Here is a 22,411-nt window from a genome sequence, read left to right on the forward strand (position 1 = left end):
CTTTTTTTTTTTTTTTTTTTTTTTTTTGGCTTTATTCGTATGGGGGAACAGACAAGTTAATCCTCTGACTTCAGGAGTACTTTGGTCGTTTCCCCGGCTTCGATGTATTCGATCAGCACCTGAAGCACACCGACAAAAGCCATGAGATTGTTCGCATCAAACTGACTAGGGGTCTGAGTGAGTAAAAGACTTTATCGCAGACGTTGTATACTAGTACTTTTCTTCTGCTGACATGACCCGGCTCTGCAGCGAAAATCACAAGTGACCTGAATGAAGAGGCCGCTTTGACATTGCAAGACTTTTGGACTGATAGTCGCGGTAAGTTGCCCTCTCCTTGGTAGCGTTACGCATAGGCTCGACTGACGTCCCAGACTGGCATGAAATCGTGCTCAGAGAATCCATGGCGGACATTGTCGCACGCCTTTCCGCGCGAGTCTTTCTGGGGAAGGAGCTGTGCCGCGACCCGGAATGGTTGCGCATCACCGTCGAGTACGCAAACAACGTCGCCGCGGCCGCTGCCGCCATCAGGAAATACCCCAAAGTCCTCCGCCCAGTCGTGCACTGGTTCATTCCGGAGGCCAAGACACTTCGCCAGCAACTGGCGGCCGCATCCCGGATCATCCAGCGGGAAGTCGACAAGCGCGAGTCCGCCGATTGGAAGAGCCACGACGGGGGAACGTTTGCAGATGCAATTCAGTGGACTAACGAGGTCTACGGAGCCGTGAAGCCGGATCATACCCTGGTCCAGATGGGCCTTGCTTTTGCTTCCCTGCATACCACCGCGGACTTTCTCACCCAAGTCATCTACGATCTCTGCAAACACCGCAAGCTTATGAAGCGTCTGCGGAAAGAGGTGATCTTGGTGGTCAAGGAGGCAGGAGGGCTGGATCGAAATGCGATATCCAAGCTCAAGTTGATGGACAGCGTGCTCAAGGAGAGTCAGCGGCTCAAGCCTTCATCGATTTGTAAGACACTTTTTTTTTTTTTCCGTCAAGTCGGATATGAAGGCCAGTACTGATCACAAGCCATGCGTATAGTGATGATGCGGCGCGTTGCAACATCCAACATTGTTCTCAAGGACGGCCTCTTTATCCCCAAGGGCACCTCCCTCGGCATTCCCACCATCTGGCACCGACATGAAGCCCACTACGACCGGCCCAACAAATTCGACGGCTACCGTTTCCTTCGAATGGCGCGACGGGAACCCGCCAAAGCGAACCAGGTGCATCTCATCTCCACGGGTCCCAGCCACTTGGGGTTCGGTCACGGCAAGATCGCCTGTCCGGGTCGCTTCTTCGCGGCCGAGATGTCCAAACTGACGCTGGCGCATGTCCTGCTCAAGTACGATTTCAAGATGGCCAATCCAAACGAAGACACAAGCCCGGTTAGCATGAAATGGCTGTACCTTGCCAGATCTGGAGTTAAGATTCTGGTACGGCGTCGTGCGAAAAAGGCTCCTCTTTGATGCTTCATGAGGAAACCCTCTCTCTTTCTCTTTTTAGTTTCTCTCTTTCGGTCTCTCTTTTTTTCTCTCCCTTTCTGTCTCTTTGTTTCTCTCTTTCTGACTCTTTTTTTTTTCTCTCTCTCTTTCTGTTTTTATTTTTTCCTCGTTAATCCAGATTGGCCCGGACTGGTTGTTTCTTGATGGATTTGGCTCTGTTTAACTCGTCTTCCCAGAGCAGCAATGTCTAATAAACGAACAATGAAGATGTGAATTATCGATTAGTTATTAGCATTGGAGCCTGGGCTCTATTTGTACAACCCATGGGAGGGATGAGTCAGCAGAGAAGGGAATAGCTCACATCCCCTAGACGAAGCAAATCACTTCCGTTGCATAGACGCCAATGGCTCCTCCATCCATTTGTGATACTCAGCGGAAAGCATCGATTGCACCCTCTTGATCATCACCGGAGCACTGCCGACAAACCACCATGCACCATTGCATCTGGCCAACAGTGACGCGTAATGGGCAAGGAGGATCAGCGCCACTGGGCGATGGCGCTCGAGCAGTTCAACATAGTCGTCCGAGATATGCAATATCCAAAGGAACGTCACGGCGCGATCCGTATCCATTGAGCCAGTCAGGGGAAGATTGTTGGCTGGGTCCCAGCCAAGGTGACTCCTGAGCATTGAATACGCCGCTCGCAGGAGGTTCAGGGTTTGCGTGTAGATGGTCGCTTCATTCTCCTCCAAGTCGTCGCTGCGTTCGGTGGTCCAGATGGCCTCGAGTCGACGGAGGTGCTCCGGCCCCGTGGTGGAATTGGCCCGCGAAGAGTACTCAATGTAATCATCAAAAACGTGCCCATCCAGCACCGGTGCCATGACGCCGGTCCTGATGGAATCTGCGTGTGCCAATGCCACCGTCTGAATTCCTCGGGCAAGACGGATCCATTTCGTGTCCAATGTGGCCGAGTCGGATATGTTGTATTCGTCACGCATCAAGGCGATGGTCGAGATGAAAATGAGAATCGATAGGGCAAAGAGCGCATCACACTGCGAGGACGCCGACGTGGCGATTGCCGACTGGTACGAGCTCAAGGAAATGGCCTGATGCTCCGCGGCGTAGTTGAGCAGCTGCCGAGGGTCTTCTTCGACACCACCTGTAAAAGCCGCGTGGAGAGCAGCCACAGCTAGGATACCATGGAGCAGGTATTGGTGCGAGAATGACAACCGTACGACTACGGTCCCCCAAGTTTTCTGAACTTCTGGCCGGGTTGACAGGCTCTGGCTGGTATGAACGGTGAAATGGTGCAGCATGGAGAGATCTAGAAGTCTAAATACTGGGGATGGAGCTATAATGGGATATTCTGTTCTCGTCGCAGTGTGTCGAGAGGGAACTTGATCCCGATGCTCTGTTGGGACGACGGGCGTTAAGCTGAGGAAGCTGCATGTGCGTTGGCTCTGGACACAGTTCCCACATCGAGGCTTCTTTTCGTCACACTGGGTAGTCGAAATCAGTACTTTTCAATGCATCGAGAGAAGTAATGTTATCAAGTTGATCTCAAATTGACGAGCATCGGTACCTTGATATGACGTTGTTTGCATTGCGCGCAGCCATGACGAGATTTTCGATGATATCTTCGCGTCTCACGATGGGCCGAGGACTTTTCCATGCCAATAAGACCATGTCATTCCCAAGTAAACAACAACAGATCGCACTTCCTTTGAGAATAGTCGGGCATATGGAGTCATGATTTGCAATTTTAGGGGGAGTAATCGTTGAACCACTCAAACACGAACCAGTGCAAGTGCTTGGTAAGTCTGGATAGGAAGGGATTTGCAGCATCAAGAAATCCCCCCAAGAAACTCAACTCCTCATCAAGGGACTTGGTGACAGCTGATGCAAACCGTACCCCTGGACGCGCTACACCAAATAAAGTAAAGCCTTCAGGAAAAGAAAGGGGTGTATACTTCCTCTTCGAACCGACCAGCCCGGCACTTTGTTCAAAGTTCAGCGACACGGGCTTCGTATTCAATAGTGCACCCTTGCCAAAAGAAACACGCCAATTCAATCATAATGGCAGTCTCAGTGACAACCAAGAATCAGCAAGGTTTGGCGCGGTCTCTGGCAAGCGTCCCCACAAACTTTGTTTGTGCACATGGACGTGACGGACAGAGGATGCCTAGAATGAGATAAAATGGCGCCAAACTTGATGGAGAAGGGATCGGGATGGTTTGCCCGGTGCATCTTGTAGGACCTCATCTGCAGACCGATAATGCTGTCTCCAACACTTGTCAATGACTAGTCTCCAGTCCTCGCCCACCGGCTCCAGCGACGGGAAGATGCCCTGCGAATAGAGTCGACTAATCTCTTGTTCATCGGCTCCCTGATACGGCAGTTCACCAACACAGATTTCATATAGAGTCGAGCCCAGCGCGAAGATGTCACTCTGGACCGTACACGGGGCGTCCATGTCGCGAGGCAGGAAATGGGTTACCCTTTCTCGGACAATCGCCTCCGATCCATGCAGAGAGGAACCACCAAAGTCCGACAGCCTGACATTTAATCCTTCGTCGACCAAGAATTGCTTCGCAGCGAGATCCGCATGGATAACATCTCGGTGGTGAATATACTGCACCGCTTCAATCACTTGCCGCGCAACTCGACGCCGGTACTTTTCACCCGTCTTATGCTTCGCAAGATACAACTGCAAGTCCCCGTTCTTCTCGTAGTGAAGATCCAAGTGTTCGCCGTGACAGTCGATGTACCGAGCAATCCGCTTGTGCCGGCCGAGATGAATGTATATCTGCTCTTCGATCTCGAGTGCGCGAAGGTTGATGGGATCGGATTTGTTCTTGGGCTCCTTGCGGGCGATTTTGTTGTTGATCTTATGGACGATAGAGAATTGCCCGACGTTGAGGATTCTACTTGATTTGGGCTCCTGCGTTGCCACCGTTTCCGAGTACGTCAGTCACGACTTCTTATCGCGGAGGGCTTGAGCGCTTGCCGAAACAGCAGCCGCGGTAGCCATGGGTAGGCCCCGAAGGGTATATGTCTGCTGAAGGAGACGTTGATCAAAGACCAGACAATGGAAAACCGAAGCGAGAGAATCTGGTCTGGAAGCGGGCATTGAAGACCCTGACTAATCCGTGGCGCTGGCCTAAACGTCTTGATCAAAACCACTTGACACCTGGTAGGTATTCACCAGCACCACTGGACCCAGAGAAGCGTTGTCGAGTCGGCATTAATGGCAATTACTTGCCATGTGAATGTGCCCTAGTTTTGGCTATGGATTGGGCCATTCGAGGATTCAAGAGTGATCAGCTTCACAATCTTTCACTGGCTATGAGGTCATACCTTGATTTGAAGGACGATTTATTGGAGGTCAGCAAATACGGCACCACATGATGGAGGGTGCCTGCTGATCAGATAGCTACATTCTCAGGATGGAAATGAAGGACATATGAAAAGATTCAATGTTGTCTACCAGAAGTCTTCGATTCGAGAACCCTCTTGATTTCATTCCTCGAGGTCTTCCATGTCAAACGAACCATCACAACTGCCCAAGGCTTTACATATTGGAGGGAAACTGCTGATGTAGTAGCTCTCTTCCGCTCAAACCGGAGGGATTGCAAGATGTGCGAGGAGCGTTGGGAGGAAATGTTCTGCTTGATGGACGTTCTCGAGAAAAACAGATGTCAGCCATTTGATGAAGGTCCCGAACAATTGGGATTAATCCAGCATATTCCAATGTTGATTTTCAACGTCAGTATCCATAGATCAACTTGGTCAATGGCAATGAAGTATTCTCCGGTCGAGCTCTACTGTGTCGTGCCAGACATTCAACAATGCTGTTTTCTACTGGTGAAACACGAGTACGAGTACGAGTACTACTGCGCTACTTCGGTCAGCGCATACGTATTGCCATAAAACGATTAATCTGGACCCATATCAGAAGAATGATACTTAACGCATAGTAATGGGAATAGGATCGACAGCCGAGAACGAAGGGAGTCCTAATCTGTGGGGGAATTGAAGTCCAACCGGGAATGCGAGGAGAGCTTGATTGACCCGAATCAGAGTCGTTGAATTTGAACTTGGTCTCAACGTTGAAGTGTAAAGATTGTACATATACGCGTCTTGTGCCAAGCGCCTGCAGGATTTGGAGGAATTGAGGGCCCAACGAACCATGTAGGTACCTGCTGTGATGATGTACCACAGTGCCAATGCCCAAACTGCCTTGCGAGGGGCGCTACTGCCAAGTCTGATCCGAGGATATGTCAAGTAAGGGGTTCTGTTGAGCTTGGCCTGGGGTCGGCTATTGAAGGAGACTCCACGAGCAGGCTCACAGAATCACTGTTGGAGCGTAATGTACTAACTGGATTAACTCCGTAGAAGCTTTCATCGGCCGAAAGTGGGCTCTTGGTGGTGCGCTTAGAGCGGTTGTTCTCGGGGTGGGCTCGTCTTCGGTTATTGAGCGTTGTAGCGAACGAAGTGTCGCAGAGAAAAACGAGAAAAGGGGCAACTAAGTAACTAACCTAAAGCTGACTTTGACTTCAATAATAGTTAGGTTAATATGGAAGCTCACCCGGAGGATCTTCCGTTGTCGTTACAGCTTCACAGCTTCTTCCACTGAGATCCAATATCAACACAGCCTCATCGGCTTGGCAATTCTAGGCTTTTGTGGACACGCCTTAGGTTATCTGTATCCGCACTGCTGCAAACTGCCCATCACCAAAAGAAAGGCTGTACCTCTTGTATTATTGTATGTACTGCTGACTGCTCCAGTGATTATTACTCGTCTCTCCATTCTGACTCGTTGAGTGCTCATCTTACCTCACAGAGCCGAAGGATCTACCGGGTAATAGTTTCGTCTTGGCAGCAGTGCAAAGCCCCATTTTGCGACGGATTGCCAGTCTTGGAAATCCAACACGTGCTGGATGGCCAAAACATGAAGACGAAGTTCAAGTATGTAGGAGTAAGGGCAAGGACTCCATGTTCGGAGAGTTGTAGACAGTGAGCGATCTGCGGGGGATCAACCTTGATCTGACTGAGCCTCGATGAAGCACGTCGCCATCCTGCAGGTTGTCGTAAGACGTACAAGTAGAGTACTTACTGTAGTACCTGGAGCTGACTCTCCTTTCGGGAAATTCGAAACCATCGCGCGTATCAGAGGCCGATCTACATACGAGTACTCCGTACGTCTTCGTCCCAAATCAACGGCCGTGAGGCAATAACTAGTACCTACATCCATTGCTTTCTTCGAAAAAGCGAGATGAGAAACTTATAATGACGTCATCTGTCTGCGAGCTGCAGTATATATTTTGATCTGTTCCATGAGGCTGTGGATTGACTCCCGCAAAGCTGCCATATCAACAACTCTCTCTCTCTCTCGCCTAATTTAGGAGCAGCACTCGTACTCGGACCTTATGGAGAGGGATCCGTCGCAGATTCGCACGCGGCATGACGTCCATGGGGGGTTGAGAGGCTTATTCCGAAGAGACATATGGTTGAATAGGTAGATATGTAGTACTGATGCAGACACAACCGCATCAGTAGGCAAAATACAGGATTAGGATGCGGAAGTGTCCAACGCGGAATCGCCCAGAGTTACACATTCCGCAGCTCTCATAGTCATAGGGGCTGCTACATCGCGCTTGTCTTTGTTCAAGGGTTCGTCCCATGCTCCAACCAGGTTCTAGCCGACTCGTACTACTGGAGGCAATTTGCTTCCCTCTCGACAGAGCTAGCAGTTTTCCAAACTTTCTCGTCGTTGAAATGCGGTCAAGTGTCACTGCTCGGGTAACGATGTGATTGACGAGCTGGCTCCCACTGATTGTCCAATTATTGATGTTATCATGATCGCACCGAGAGATTTGAGAGGGCGATTGGCTTCGGCAGCTCCGGATTTTGACAACTGGCATATATTAACATCCTGGTTAATTACCTAGCCTAACAGGTAATTCACATTTGGCTTGCATACCCGATTCGTACAGAGTAACCAGCCTCCAAATCCGGATCTTTCGACCTGTTTCATTAGTCATCCGGCCCGGTCCGGCCGGTTTCTACAGTACAGGCGACCTATGGAGAAGAAATTGTTCCTGGATTCCAGATGCATTGGGAGAAGTGCCTGGGATTCATTCCTGAGCAGTGAGTGCACTGAAATTGGCGGGGTGCCAAAAAGGGCGTCGCAGCAGCCCTACATAATGACGCGGGGTGTGTGCGAAATTACACGGTGACACGTATCTAACCTAACTAGTACCTAACCCTACTACGGTGTACTAACAGATTTCTTAGCCAGAAGCGATTCGATTGGACTCTGGAAAGTGCAGATTTTTTTTGTTTTTTTTTTTTCTCTGACTCGGCGTCCCGATATTTTGATTTATGATGCAATGAACTTTGCTCGGGTCACAATATTGAATCAATCGATCGGGCCGAGTGAATTCTCGCAGGCAAAGCCGGGCGTTGCCCTTTGGACAGAGTGTCGCGCCTGAAAGGGTTCCTGTTGCCCTGTCCGGCGGGTGGACCGAGTGGAACGGCCAACGGTGAATTGCAGAATTGCAGAGTACCTAGGTCCGGAGGAAACGTGGATACGAATGTACGGAGTACGGTCCAGTCCATAATTAGGTTCGGTGACTCCGGATGAGACATGGTTCGGTTTGATTTCTAGAAAAATTCGGAATGCGGCACCCAGGCGGGCCAGGTGTAAGTTCCTCTCTTTCCCGAGTCCGGGCCTCTGTGGAAAAGTTCGGAGGTACCAAGGGACGCTTGTCGTTTTCCAGGTTGACCCGAACAACGGCGGCCGTTTTCTGCATTCTGCATAGTTAATAGTACATCTGATCTGAAGCGGATGGACTAGAGCACAATCAAGGTGACAGTATCCGGGTCCGGAATTGCCCGTTGGTATGTAACTCTGTCGATCATCGTCTCAGTAGACGTTACGACGTAGGACACACTATGACTGAAGTCGCGATCCTTTCCGAAGGACTGCATTTTGGTGCTTACGGGCAGATTGGGCGCGTGGCAGAGCACCGGTGACGGTGATGCATTTCGAATCTTGCGAGCAACAAACGAGGGATTGGCTTTGGGTAACTGCAAGGAAGATCAACAGAAGCAGAACACCAGAGGCCCAACAAAGGACGTCGACCTCTTGACATTGTTTTTGGGCGTTTTCATGCCAAAGATTCTTGGTGATTTTTGAGCTGATTTGGCCAGGCCTGAAGTTTGAGGATTGTGAACTACACCTCAGCTCGACGATCATTGCCATCCAATCCTCCTACAGAGACGAGTTCTTCGCCGCCAAAGTCGATCAAAAGGAAACGCCTCGCGATTACGAGGCCTACATAACTTGTGAGGAACAGTATCCGTAGGCTTCGGTGAGTTTATTTCGGACATGCGCCGACTGCATCGCCAAAAATACTGATCCCTTTCCTGTCGCCTCGCTGTCCCTTGGCTTGTCTCTCAAGCAGCAACATGGCCAGATTCCACTACATTCAATGTTGATAGAACAGAACCCTGTCACCAATTGGGTTTGCTCTGACGTGAGTGTCAACTGAACAGAACCAGTCCAGCAGATGATCGAAATTAGGGACAAGCAAGTAGGCAGAAGTAGAAGAAGTGATAGTTTGAACTTGGTGGATGGACATGTCGAAACTCGAAGCGCAGGAAATATGTACATACTCGTAGACCGCAGTTACTCCGTTACAAAGCGAATTGAAGCCCGGTGAAGGGAGCTGAACCGAGGTGAATTATGGGGGCTATCGCGGCACAGGGGCAAGTTGCCAAGTTCACACCTCGGAGAAAGAAAATCGCGCAGACGGTCTCCCCCGGGCCCCAGCGGGCCTCATGGCGAGCTTACCATAAACAGATACTTCTCAGCAGCAGCCGTACACTAGTCCCGATTGGGTTGGCGAGAGAACGCCCCAGATGGTGGATGTGCTGGAGCTGGAACCAGAGATAATGTCGGGGTAGGACCGGGTCGGTGTATTTCAAATTACCGGGAATTCTCCCCTCGCTCGTTTTGCAGACGAAATGAAATTCCCGCCAAGATGCCAAGACACGCCAAGAATTGCTGCGTGATGTGGAATATTATTGGTTAATTCGGACTCATCCCATGGGTATCGGCCGTAGAGCACAGGATCATTGGCTCGGATGCTGAGTCAGCATTATGCCTCATTTTTGAATCGCGTTTCAATGATTGCAATGAAAGAACCAGGTACTGTAACCCTGTATTTTCATGTTTAAGTAATCATTGGAAATGGCCCATCCCACATCGGGGCTCGGCACAGTCGGGCCTGTCGGCATGTCGAAGCCGGTTCTTCCAGAGGCGAGAGCTCAACTCTGACCCGGACGGTGATTGGGGATCCAGATGGGCGACAACAAGTCCTTTCTCCTGAGTCCTGAGTCCTGCCGTGAGCCGATCAAAGGACAAAGGCATGCCAATTCCCATCTCTCTCTCGTGCGAACATGCAGTCGAACATACTGACATACGCTCTAGTCCATCCTACATCATCCTGCATATGGATTCTCCGAACAGAGTTCTGAATTAGACAAGAAAAGCTAGTTAGTCAAGGAGAATTCGTACGGCGTTCTCCGGATCGACGCCGCGGCCATTCATGCGACAGGAGATATGTACCCCCAGCCGTCGATCCGGATGAGGTATTTGATGACAGAAACTTGACTAGTTCAATTGAACAAGCGTCTGGACAGTATGTAGTCTGTATCTAGAACCCTGTCGGGGTGCCGCCAGCCGGACCTGGCGGAATCGCTGATAGCCAGCAACATTATTGAGGGCCAATTTCTGCAACTTGCACGCTATCACCATCATTTGGACCAAGGATATAGTCTTAGTGGCGGCAGCAGATTGGAGCCCTAAGAAGACTAGGAAAAGCAAAAATCTGCGAATTTACCGGCACGTCATCCACGGAACTGCTCGTCATGCCAGTCATCGATAGCCACCGCAGTCCAGGATGGTTTTAGCGTTGTTCAGTGGAGAACTAGACGCCCCGTATGGATGTATCTAGTAATTCACTCGCCTCTGACTCGGCACTAGGGCCGATCGAATCGCAGCGCAAAAGGATGAAAAAAAAACACCGCAAAACATTGGAAACTCGCCACTAAACCGGATCGGGTCCCTTTTTTTACGAATTTGGGTCTTGTCAAATTTCGCACATGCCTAAATCGGGTAAGCTAGGAAAAAAAAAAAACAAAAAAATCTCCCCAAAGCACAAGCAAAGCTCCTGGGGCGTGCCACTCCTCCCACTGCTCGGGTTGCTCTATGTTAAATACCTGAGCCCTGCCTCCCCCCCCCTTGCCCATTCCACCTCCTCTCCTCTCTTCCTTTTTCTTTTTTCTTTTCTTCCTTTTGTTATAGTGAAGATCCCATCCAATTCCGCCATTTTGCTACCGTGTGTCTTCCGGTTCAATCCCTCCCCCTTGCTCAATTCCCGCTTCGGTTGGTGAGCCACCACACCAACAGCAACAATGGCGGAGCGGAGGATCTCCTATGCTCCCGACGTGGAGAATGGCGATCGCAGCCGCAACAATGCCGACATCAACGACGACTACGCCAATCTCGATGAGTACACGGCCCTGAATCGCTTCATCTCCACCCACCGCGACCGCCGTCGTGGCTCTACCTCGAGCGCCGGTGAGGCCCTCCAGAGCGACAACAAGAAGAAGAGGTCCTGGGCCTTTTGGAAGAAGGATGATGGCTATGGCACCGACGGCACCTTCGTCGCTCCCGAGGAGTGGCTCGAGACCGACATCCGTACCGGTCTGCGATCGAGCGATATTGAGCCGCGTCGCAAGAAGACCGGCTGGAACGAGCTGGAAACCGAGCATCAGAACATGTTCGTGCAGTTCATCGGCTACTTCCGTGGTCCCATTCTCTATGGTGAGTAGTTCCCGAGCTTAGCGTCCCCCCGGCTCCATGGCACGCCCGCCGCTAACCCTTGGTTCCCACCAGTCATGGAATTGGCCGTCATTCTGGCTGCTGGTCTGCGGGATTGGATCGACTTCGGTGTCATTATCGGCATTTTGATGCTGAACGCCATCGTTGGTTGGTATCAGGAGAAGCAGGCCGCCGATGTCGTCGCTTCGCTCAAGGGTGATATCGCCATGCGCGCCACCGTGGTTCGCGACGGTGCCGAGAAGGAGATTCTCGCTCGTGAGCTGGTCGTCGGTGATATTGTATGTTCTTGTAGTGCCCCCTTCCCCTGATTATCAGAAACTAATTGTGCCGCTTTTGCAGGTCATTCTTGAGGAAGGCCAGGTCGTGCCCGCGGATGTTCGCCTGATCTGCGCCTACGACAAGCCGGAGAACTTCGAGCGCTACAAGGAGTACATCGCGACTCTTGGCGACGACACCCTGAAGGAGAAGGAGGACGAGGGCGACGATGAGGTCGAACATCACACCGGTGTCTCTCTCGTTGCCGTGGATCAGTCCGCCATCACCGGTGAATCCCTCGCCGTCGACAAGTACATGGGTGACACCTGCTACTACACCACCGGTTGCAAGCGCGGCAAGGCGTACGCCATCGTCACCGCCACGGCGAAGCATTCGTTCGTCGGCAAGACGGCCTCGCTGGTGCAGGGTGCCAAGGATCAGGGTCACTTCAAGGCCATCATGAACTCGATTGGTACTACGCTGCTGGTTCTCGTCATGTTCTGGATTCTTGCGGCCTGGATTGGCGGTTTCTTCCGCAACCTGCGCATCGCCCTCCCGACCCCCGAGAACTCGGACAACAGTCTCCTGCACTACACCCTGATCCTGTTCATCATCGGTGTCCCGGTCGGTCTGCCCGTCGTCACCACCACCACTCTCGCCGTCGGTGCGGCCTACCTCGCCAAGCAGAAGGCCATTGTGCAGAAGCTCACCGCGATCGAGTCGCTCGCTGGTGTCGATGTGCTGTGCTCGGACAAGACTGGTACCCTCACCGCCAACCAGCTGTCGATCCGGGAGCCATACGTTGCCGAGGGTGTGGACGTCAACTGGATGTTCGCCGTGGCTGCCATTGCCTCGTCCCACAACGTCAAGAACCTTGACCCCATCGACAAGGTCACCATCCTGACCCTCCGTCGCTACCCCAAGGCCCGCGAGATTCTCTCCCGCAACTGGGTCACGGAGAAGTACACTCCCTTCGACCCTGTCTCCAAGCGCATCACCACCGTTTGCACGTGCGATGGTGTCCGCTACACCTGCGCGAAGGGTGCTCCGAAGGCCATCCTCAACCTTACTCAGTGCTCTGAGGAGGAGGCTCGTCTCTACCGGGAGAAGGCGGCCGAGTTTGCCCGCCGTGGTTTCCGCTCGCTCGGTGTCGCCGTCCAGAAGGAGGGTGAGCCCTGGCAGCTGCTGGGCATGTACCCCATGTTCGACCCGCCGCGTGAGGATACCGCCCACACCATCACTGAGGCCCAGAACCTCGGTCTCTCCGTGAAGATGTTGACGGGTGATGCCATCGCTATTGCCAAGGAGACCTGCAAGATGCTCGCGCTCGGCACCAAGGTCTACAACTCGGAGCGCCTCATCCACGGTGGTCTGACCGGCTCCCGCGTGCACGATCTCGTGGAGCGTGCCGATGGCTTCGCCGAGGTCTTCCCTGAGCACAAGTACCAGGTCGTCGAGATGCTGCAGCAGCGTGGCCACTTGACCGCCATGACCGGTGACGGTGTCAACGATGCTCCCTCTCTCAAGAAGTCCGACTGCGGTATCGCCGTCGAGGGTGCTACGGAAGCCGCCCAAGCTGCCGCTGATATCGTCTTCCTTGCCCCCGGTCTGTCCACCATTGTCGATGCCATCAAGGTTGCTCGTCAGATCTTCCAGCGCATGAAGGCCTACATCCAGTACCGTATCGCCCTTTGCTTGCACCTGGAGATCTACCTGGTCACGTCCATGATCATCATCAACGAGACCATCCGTGCCGACCTCATTGTCTTCATTGCCCTGTTCGCTGATGTGGCTACCATTGCTGTTGCCTACGACAACGCTCACTACGAACAGCGTCCAGTCGAATGGCAGCTGCCGAAGATCTGGGTCGTTTCGGTCATCCTTGGTATCCTGCTTGCCGTCGGTACCTGGATCATCCGTGCCAGCATGTTCCTGAAGGATGGTGGTATCATCCACAACTGGGGTCACCCGCAAGAGATCATCTTCCTCGAGGTTGCCCTGACCGAGAACTGGCTGATCTTTGTCACCCGTGGTGGCAAGACCTACCCGTCGTGGCAGCTGGTGGGTGCCATCCTGCTCGTGGATGTCATCGCTACTCTGTTCTGCGTGTTCGGTTGGCTGTCTGGTGGTTACCCGCCGCCGACCAGCCCTCCGGCCTCGTACGAGTTCTCGGACGGCCCGACCAGCATTGTCACCGTGGTCGTCGTGTGGGCCTACTCTCTGGGTGTCACCATCATTATCGCCATGGTCTATGCCCTCCTTACCAACATCCCGTGGCTCGACAACCTTGGCCGTGCCAAGCGCTCCAAGGCGGACACCCAGATTGAGAACCTCATTGGCCACCTGTCGAAACTGGCCATCGAGCATGAGCGGGAGGAGCACACGGGCAAGTCGAGATACGTGCTCACGACTCGTGCTCCTGAAGAGGAAGATGATGATTGAACACGAACGATGTGATACCCGGCGTGAGGGGGTTGGGGCCTGGATATTTGTGACTTTGATTCCCTGTTTTTAATACCTCCTTGTTTTTATTTCCCCTTTATCTCCTTGTGTGTTTTTGATTCTTTTTTTTTCTCTGTTCTTTTTCTTCGTGTAGACAGCCCAACCCGACCGGCACCCATGGACTCACTGGAGTCGTGTCATTACATATGTTTATAGACTTGGTGTTGTATATCAATACCAACACATCTTAGAGACGTATATGGGTTTTTTTTTTTTTTTCTCTCTTTAGTGAGTCTTCACAGTACAATCTTGCTGTTGGTCAAGTTCAAGCTCGACAAATACTTGGTGAACATGAGAGGCATCACAGAAACTGGGAATACATACTTTGGTATGACATGTGTATGCGCAATAATGTGAATGGGTTTTGATGGACCTTGATTTAAAGGGTCTGCAGGCTTTACTACATGGAGGTTATCTAACTCCCGAGATTGTGATATCATGGCTCGAGCCGAATCATCCGCTTTCTCTCCAAAGCGTCACAAGACGAGCACATACACTTGCCCGCATTTTTCCTGAACAGTCGAGATAAAAGCTGCAAAATAAGTGCCATTGTTGAATTCTTCGAGAAACTTTCTCCAGTGGGCCCTTGTAGTACCACTGTTTCGAAACAACGATGGATTCACTCGTCGAGATTGATTTTGTGGAGGTAACCGTTATCGTCGACAATGAGCTTGATCCCATGTCTCCTTGCCCCCCGGACACAGTTCAGGTCACAGGGGGTCCTGTACCGCTCGTTGCGATGCAGACGGGCAAGCACGTCGCGCCGGGAGAGCGGGGCCGCGCGGAGGACACGATTATCGAAGTCCCCATGAATCATCTATGTTGCTCGGCGCATGGGCTCTCTTTGATGGTGGTAATATGCCTCCGTCCTCTCCGTCTCGATGTCTATTTGAAGCGAGTCTGCTAATCGGTGAGTTGCTTTTTTTCTGCTACATGCTAGACTGCTGTCAAAGGCGACCTCAGACGAACCATCCTGTTTGATACGGGGCCAGAGGAGGATGTCTGGGAGAGAAATGCTCGTCGATTAAGACTTGATCTCTCCGAGATCGATGTCATTCAATTGTCGCATTGGCATCGCGACCATTCTGGTAAGACCCTGCCTTTTTAAAGGAAAAAAACAATTGTGTTCTGTGGTGTCTATTCACACTGGTCTCAAGGTGGCATGCTTCGGGCTATTCGCATGATCAAGGAAGCGAAAGAAAGAAACGGACAGAGCAATCACGATCTCATCGTCGACTTGCACCCTGATCGACCTGATTATAGGGGCTTCAGCATGGGCGACAAGATCATCTCCCTTGAGGCGGATCCGACCTTTGATGAGATCACTGCGGCTGGTGCGACTGTCCAGAAGCATGACAAGGCCCATACGGTCTTGGATGACATGTTTTTGATTTCCGGGCAAATCCGGCGACAGACACCGTACGAAACGGGCCTGCATTCTGCAGTCCGATACGTCAAGGAAGACAATGAATGGGTATCAGATGAGAAGATTGAAGATGAACGTTTACTAGCATGCCACGTCAAGGGTACGTCGATCGAGGCCCAGCAATCCTTCTTGATCCTGGCTAAAGGAAATCACAGACAAGGGACTTGTTGTTTTCACCGGTTGTAGCCATGCCGGCGTCGTCAATGCCACCAAGCATTCTATGGAGCTTCTCAGAGGCAAAGTACCTGTATATGCTATCGTGGGTGGTTACCATCTCGCCACGAGCGACGAGTCCGTCATCGAAAGTACTGTGCGCGATCTCTGGAGACTAGACCCGGCAGTTCTGATGCCGGGGCACTGTACGGGATGGAGGGCAAAGTTTGCAATTGAGAAGAAGATGCCTGGTCAAATGGTTCCATGCACCGTTGGGACTCGTTTTGTGATTGGATGTGAACAACATTGAAACTGTATCGGCTCTACTATTTACTCTTCTGAGTGGCTTCAACTGTCGAGACTTTTTTTTTTTTTTGCCAGAAGAATCTATATAGACCATTTCCTCCAATGGCCTAACAATACCTTGGAACCCTTGTGTCATCATTTTGCCATGGATTTTGATGCGGGGTTAGCGTCTTCTCCACGATTTCAACTAACAATCGGATGTCCAAGAACCCGAGAAGGTGGATATGGATATGGATCAGACCCTAGGTTAAGACACTAAGTTGACAGCCTCGGCTTGTTTTTCACGTGGGTTAGACGTCAGCTCAAAATGCTGACATACTATATATCAGTGACGTTTCATCGAGTGTGGTGGTCATTGATGGTCAATGTGACAACCATGACTTGTAGCGCACCATGATCACTGATCTAGCAAAGTTCGAGTTCTCTCTTTTGACGCCAGTTTATGGCGTCATCTCCTTTATCATATTGGTTTCTTTGGTCAGACTCATTCGGTTGGCACTCTACAACTATCGGTTAAGTAGATGGCATGGAGGATTCCACGCACCTCGCCTCCCGAGTGGACCGATCCTACCAATTCGAGGTCTGGATCATATTATCCCCCCGTGTTCAAATGAGGTCAGTTATTGACTCAGGTTGTGATGGATCTTGAACAGACCTCTATTATCTCCTCAAGGCAGGCCGGGCACATCTGCAGAATCGCCTTTTCCAGCACATGAACAACACCTTTGACCAGTATAGCAGCCCGACATGTCCAAATTGCGTCGAGAGCAACTTCACCGGAAACGCCCGTGTCCTCATGACTCGGGAACCTGAGCATATCAAGGCCGTTCTGACTGGGAATTTTGCCGACTATGGAAAGGGTGAACGTTTCCATGACCTTTGGAGCCCTTTCCTGGGCGACAGCATTTTCACAACCGACGGCAAGCAGTGGAGTAACAGCAGGCAGTTGATCCGGCCTATGTTTGTCAAAGATCGTGTTTCTGACCTGGAGATTTTCGAACGTTGTACACAGACTATGATGAATTTTTTCCCAGAGCCTGGCCAGGAGTTTGACATCATGGATCTATTCTATCGCCTAACGCTCGATGTGACGACCGAATTCTTGCTTGGTCATGGAGTCCACAGCCTGGAAAATCCAAAGGCTGAGTTTGTCCAGGCATTTTCGGATGTGCAGCGGGACCAAATGACATTGACGGTGATGCAGTAAGTGACGATGTTCCCCTTTTTCAATGGCCACGATTGGGAGAGAATTGATTCCTGAGCCACACGCAGACCAATTAGTTGGTGGATCGACAAGAAAGCGTACTATCGTGGAATCAAGGTCATCGACGACTTCGTTGTTCCATTTGTTCATCAGGCTTTGGCTTTGCCTCCAGAGGAGCTCGAGAAGCGCAATCGATCCGAGAAGTCGTTCACATTCCTCCATGCCCTGGCCAGCTTCACCCGTGATCCAAAGGTCATTCGAGACCAGGTCGTCGCCGTGCTTCTTGCTGGTCGAGATACTACTGCTGCGACACTATCGTGGCTGATCTATGAGATCTCCCACTATCCCAAGATTGTGGCGAAGCTCCGGCGGGAGATCTTGGATACCCTTGGCCCAACACGGCCGCCGACGTATGACGATCTCAAGAACATGCCGTATCTCAAGAACACAGTGAACGAAACTCTCCGTCTCTATCCTGCTGTGCCGTACAATATTCGTTTCGCGTTGAATGACACGACCCTTCCATCGGGTGGCGGTCCGAATGGCGACATGCCTTTGCCTGTCCTGAAGGGCGACGCCGTCATTTACTCGACCCTTGCGATGCAACGACGCAAGGATCTGTACCCGCCGACATCCGAGCACTTTGCCGACCCAGATGTCTTCTCACCCGAGCGCTGGGAGCACTGGCAACCCAAGCCATGGCACTATATCCCGTTCAATGGTGGTCCGCGCATTTGCATCGGCCAGAACTTTGCTTTGGCGGAGATATCGTATGTGGTGGCCCGCATCTTCCAACGCTATGAGCGCGTTGAGTATGTCGGCAAATGGGAGGAGCAGTTTCACAAAGCAGATATTGTAGGAACACCTGGAAAGGGCGTTCATGTCAGGATGTACCCAGCAGCTGGAAATTGAGATTGAGTTGGCTTGGGCAGTTAATCCTTCTGAATTTGCAGAGTATATCAGTGAATTGAACTATAGTTCATATGCTACTATGCTACCTCTCTCTTGATCCTCGAACCAGCAGGGTTAGGGTTCAAAGCCCTATGTCCGTATCGGGGAAGGTCGGAGATAACGATGACGGAATTCCGCCCTACGGAGTAGATTTTAGGTAGGTTAACTAAATCGCCGATCGATCTGATATGCAGGCAGCAAAGTTGAAGCTTCCACAAACGCGGGACTTGTAAAGAAGTCTTCTCAACCTCATTCCCCATGGCTTGATTTGGATTCGGTCACATCTTACGGTTACCGCTGACCGTCCAATCCGCACCATGGTCTTTCTGTCCAGGTGCGGCCGCTACAAGTGGCAGACCCTGTCCCGGTTGCGCATCCCAGTGACAACAACACCCATCATCGCCCGGGCCTCAACACGCCGATTCATCCATCCGAAGGAATTCCGACCCTTTGTGCCGCCATCTCCAAGCTCGCTCGGCAGGCCGGTCCCCGCAAAAACCTATCCACGAACGCGGAAATGGCTGCGCCGGCTGTTTTACCTGTCCCTCGCCACGGGGACGATCTACTTGATCGACACCCAGTTCTACGCCTCCTCGTTGACCCGGACCGTGCGCACGTTTGGCCTGGGCCTGTTCGTTGCGCTGGATTATAAAATTAATTTCACGCCGAATCCGCCTTTTGCCTCGTCGATCGCCGCCGTGCATCAGAGGAACGCCGAGCGCTTGTCGAATCTTCTCCGGCAGAATGGCGGGTTGTACTTGAAGATCGGCCAGGCAATTGCCATGCAATCCGCGATCCTTCCGCCAGAGTTCCAGAAAATGTTCTCGCGCATGTTCGATGATGCGCCGCAGAATGACTGGAAGGATGTCGAGAAGGTCATCGAGGAGGATTTTGGCAAGTCCGTCGAAGAGGTGTTTGGGGTTTCGTTTACCGGTGATCCTACAAAGGGGGTCTTGGAGCGGAAAGCTCGGGCTAGTGCAAGTGTCGCGCAGGTGCATTGGGCTCGTCTAGCCGATGGTCGGGAAATTGCCATCAAGATCCAGAAGCGGGAGATTGCGCAACAAGTGGCGTGGGATCTGTGGGCTTTCAAGTAAGTACTGTTCTCTCCCGCTGATTGTGTCGCAGCGTGCTGAGTTGGTTGCAGGGTTGTGGCGTGGATCTATAGCAAATGGTTCGATCTCCCGTTCTATAATTTGGTTCCTTTTGTCAGCGAGCGACTGTTTCTCGAAACAGACTTTGAGAACGAGGCCAACAACTCGGAGCGGATGGCTGCCTTTGTTGCCAAGGAACCGCGACTACGGGATCGTGTCTACATCCCCAAAGTCTACCGTGAGCTGAGCTCGAAGCGGATTTTAACGGCGGAATGGATCGAGGGCGTCCGATTATGGGATAAAGAATCGATTGAACGGCCATGGAGGGGCGGCTGGCGCGAGGGCAGTCCCGGCTCTCATGGGACACCGTTGGATCCTCCGAACGCGAAGGGTACCAGTCGCGAGGAGCTGGCACGCAAGGCCGTGACGTCGCTGCAAATCAAGCCAGAAAGGAAACATTGGAAGGGATGGAGAGAACGGGGTGGTCTGGGACTGTCGTTGAAAGACGTGATGACGACCATGGTCGATCTCTTCTCGGCGCAGATGTTTCTCTGGGGCTGGCTGCATTGCGACCCTCACCCGGGCAACATCTTCGTCCGTCGGCAGCCGAACGGCAAGCCGGAGCTCGTGCTGATCGACCACGGCTTGTATGTTCAGATGAATTCCAACTTTCGCCATCAGTACGCGCAGTTCTGGAAGGCGCTGTTGACCCTCGACAACAAGACCCTGGGGGAGATTGTCGGGCAGTGGGGCGTGAATAACCCGGATATCTTCGCATCGGCCACACTAATGCGGCCGTACCGTGGAGGCGATCTCTCCACGCAACGGGGCCTGGAGGGTCTCACCAAGGCGGAGCGGCAGCAACGGCACTACGAGATGCAGCAAGCAGCGCGGAAAGCCATCCGGGAGATCCTCGGGGACGAGACCAAGTGGCCGCGGGAACTGATCTTCATCGGGCGCAATCTGCGCATCGTGCAGGCCAACAATCAATTCCTCGGGTCACCGGTCAACCGGGTCAAGGTCACCGGGATGTGGGCGTCCCGCGCTTTGGTCGAGTCGCCGGATCTGCCGCTCAGCGAGAAGATCAGGAACTACGGTCGTCATATAGTCTTCCGGCTGGTCCTCTTCTCGTCGGATCTGGTGTTTTGGTTCACCAAGATCCGGCAGTTCCTGGGCCTTGGCGGTGGCATGGAGGACGATATTGAGCGGCAGATGAAAGTCATGGCGAAGGATATGGGAGTGGAGTTGAATCAGAATATTTTCGAGGGATAGACGGGACATCTCCTCTCTACGCCTACGAAAGGCCATGCGGTCCAGCCGACCCCTCCCTTTGAAAGATGGACGGGTGGACGATCCAAACCTCATTGGTCTCTCCTTCAGGTTCCGATTATGCGGTAACCCGCGATTCAAAGGAACTGACTAAATTGTCCTGCCGCTCTTCGCTCCGCTCAAATCGGCAAGGCGTTCATATCTTCGGCTCCGATCACGCTCCTCTTCACTCTTGAATGTACGACTGTCTCAACACGCCCCGCTATGTTCGCATATTATAGACAGCTAGAATCTGACTGGGTGCTCGATGACGCTGTATGGTCCATTCAGTGCGCGAAGATAGAAAGCGTACCTCACTCAAAAGACCGTAACAATCCCGCACTGTTCCATCGAAGAATCGAACTGTGCCTTGGGACAATTCCATTCTAACGAAATTGCACAGATGGCACGACAATTTCCAACAAGACATGACCCGGAACTTGTGAATAGAAAGGTAGTTCAGTTCCCGGACGAGTTTCGGCCTGTTTTGGGCAAAGGGACGAATTGTAAAACAGTCCGGGACTGCAGTGAGTGCAGTCGCTTCTCCCAGATTGCTCTGACACTGACAATTTTGAAATATAGGTTAACCGAATCCTGGAACTCGCAGGTGTGTTCAGTTGGCCTTCCAGTACCAGCTCTCCTTGTACCCCTATACCAAGTGCATAACGAGCACTCGAGAACCGTTCAGCTTGGGACAAGTCGTAGTGAGAAATGGGCCAAGCCGCCTAAAAACCAAGCTCTTGGACTTAGGTAAAACCGTAACTTCGAGCTAGCGTTGGTGGTGTGCAGCAAAGAAAATAGCGCGTTCTGAAATCCGCCGAAAATTAAGAAATTCCCCCGCGTATCTCGGGACTTCCGAGTTTTTCGCATCCGTACTCCGCACAAGTAGGTATGTAGTTCCTTCTCCGCGTGAGTGCGTTTTTGTTTTTATTTGTGAATTGAGAAACTGAAAGAAGAAAAATCACTCTCGCACACTCGTCCCCTCTTTCCATCAGCAACCTGATCCCTTGCCCTCGAAGCTGAGGCCATCAAGTACTTTTTTTTTTTCCGGTTCAACTTTGGCTGTCAACTCCGTGAGGACGTGTCTTTTCAACTCAATCATGGCGAGAGTTCGACGGTAGGTTCAATATCCTCTCCACCCAGGTCCACGACTGCACTGAATTCGCCGGCGGACGCGAGAAATTTTCAAACATGTCGTTTTCTTATTTCCAGGGACTGAACAGTGGGATTCTAGGACCGGGGAGACGGACGTACAGGAGTCCCCACGCCCAGCTAAGCGGGCTAAGAGAACCTCGGACGTCTCGAAGGCCAAGTCCTCGAGTAAGCCGAAGGAGAAAAGCCCATCTCCAGCACATGCCGAGAATGTGGAAGTCCTGGGCAACCCCAGGGCAACCATGTTGTACCGGAAGCGCTGGTTATCTGGCAAGCCATCGAAGGTTTGGCAGTTCTCGATCTTGCCTTGAAGATAGTACCCTTCATTGACACGTTGTTTTTTAATTATTAGGAAGCTCAGAGGCAGTCCATCGAGGAGAGGCTGAGGTAAATCCGTCCCTCAAAGTGACTTTGGATGCTTCATATCCGTCCTCAGAGCAACTCTGCTGATGTTTCGTTACTTGCCATTTCCAGAGCGGGCTTTTTTGTGCACAAGGGGAAGCTTCCGCGGTGTTATAGCTGCCGAAAGTCCAACGCTGTGAGTCAAATCCTTCGGCATCTTATATTCCCTGAGTTTGCCGGGCTCACGTTCTCACTTCATTCCGTAGCGTATGCCGGAGCCGTCTCAGCAGCCGGACGGAACTGAGAAGGAGGATCTTCTACCCTGCGGGCACGAGTATAAGGTGATCATCCCTCCTTCCCTCCAGTT

General features: G+C 52.0%; 7 protein-coding genes across 7 annotated transcripts; 5 read left to right on the forward strand and 2 right to left on the reverse strand.

Moving 5' to 3' along the window:
• Window positions 1-400: 400 nt before the first annotated feature.
• VTN31DRAFT_5366 (uncharacterized protein) lies at window positions 401-1,018 on the forward strand (the record flags this gene model as incomplete). The annotated part of the gene is made up of 1 exon (XM_069405857.1): window positions 401-1,018. One exon carries the CDS (start codon window positions 401-403, stop codon window positions 1,016-1,018), a length of 618 nt encoding a protein of 205 aa, XP_069259523.1.
• Window positions 1,019-1,821: 803 nt separating this feature from the next.
• VTN31DRAFT_5367 (uncharacterized protein) lies at window positions 1,822-3,113 on the reverse strand (the record flags this gene model as incomplete). Its single annotated transcript, XM_069405858.1, has 2 exons — window positions 1,822-2,940; window positions 3,024-3,113. The coding sequence occupies 2 exons, from the start codon at window positions 3,111-3,113 to the stop codon at window positions 1,822-1,824; spliced, it is 1,209 nt and encodes a 402-aa protein (XP_069259524.1).
• Window positions 3,114-3,623: 510 nt separating this feature from the next.
• On the reverse strand, window positions 3,624-4,472 carry VTN31DRAFT_5368 (uncharacterized protein; the record flags this gene model as incomplete). The annotated part of the gene is made up of 2 exons (XM_069405859.1): window positions 3,624-4,382; window positions 4,449-4,472. 2 exons carry the CDS (start codon window positions 4,470-4,472, stop codon window positions 3,624-3,626), a joined length of 783 nt encoding a protein of 260 aa, XP_069259525.1.
• Window positions 4,473-10,924: 6,452 nt separating this feature from the next.
• Window positions 10,925-14,051, forward strand: VTN31DRAFT_5369 (uncharacterized protein; the record flags this gene model as incomplete). Its single annotated transcript, XM_069405860.1, has 3 exons — window positions 10,925-11,336; window positions 11,409-11,632; window positions 11,694-14,051. The coding sequence occupies 3 exons, from the start codon at window positions 10,925-10,927 to the stop codon at window positions 14,049-14,051; spliced, it is 2,994 nt and encodes a 997-aa protein (XP_069259526.1).
• A 673-nt stretch (window positions 14,052-14,724) lies between these two features.
• On the forward strand, window positions 14,725-16,000 carry VTN31DRAFT_5370 (uncharacterized protein; the record flags this gene model as incomplete). The annotated part of the gene is made up of 4 exons (XM_069405862.1): window positions 14,725-14,964; window positions 15,052-15,199; window positions 15,269-15,637; window positions 15,693-16,000. 4 exons carry the CDS (start codon window positions 14,725-14,727, stop codon window positions 15,998-16,000), a joined length of 1,065 nt encoding a protein of 354 aa, XP_069259527.1.
• Window positions 16,001-16,389: 389 nt separating this feature from the next.
• On the forward strand, window positions 16,390-18,112 carry VTN31DRAFT_5371 (uncharacterized protein; the record flags this gene model as incomplete). The annotated part of the gene is made up of 3 exons (XM_069405863.1): window positions 16,390-16,576; window positions 16,650-17,199; window positions 17,269-18,112. The coding sequence occupies 3 exons, from the start codon at window positions 16,390-16,392 to the stop codon at window positions 18,110-18,112; spliced, it is 1,581 nt and encodes a 526-aa protein (XP_069259528.1).
• A 356-nt stretch (window positions 18,113-18,468) lies between these two features.
• Window positions 18,469-20,514, forward strand: VTN31DRAFT_5372 (uncharacterized protein; the record flags this gene model as incomplete). Its single annotated transcript, XM_069405864.1, has 2 exons — window positions 18,469-19,241; window positions 19,296-20,514. 2 exons carry the CDS (start codon window positions 18,469-18,471, stop codon window positions 20,512-20,514), a joined length of 1,992 nt encoding a protein of 663 aa, XP_069259529.1.
• Window positions 20,515-22,411: the final 1,897 nt, after the last annotated feature.

Source organism: Thermomyces dupontii (assembly GCF_041956625.1).
Source record: "Thermomyces dupontii strain NRRL 2155 unplaced genomic scaffold VTN31scaffold_5, whole genome shotgun sequence".
Taxonomy (NCBI): domain Eukaryota; kingdom Fungi; phylum Ascomycota; class Eurotiomycetes; order Eurotiales; family Trichocomaceae; genus Thermomyces; species Thermomyces dupontii.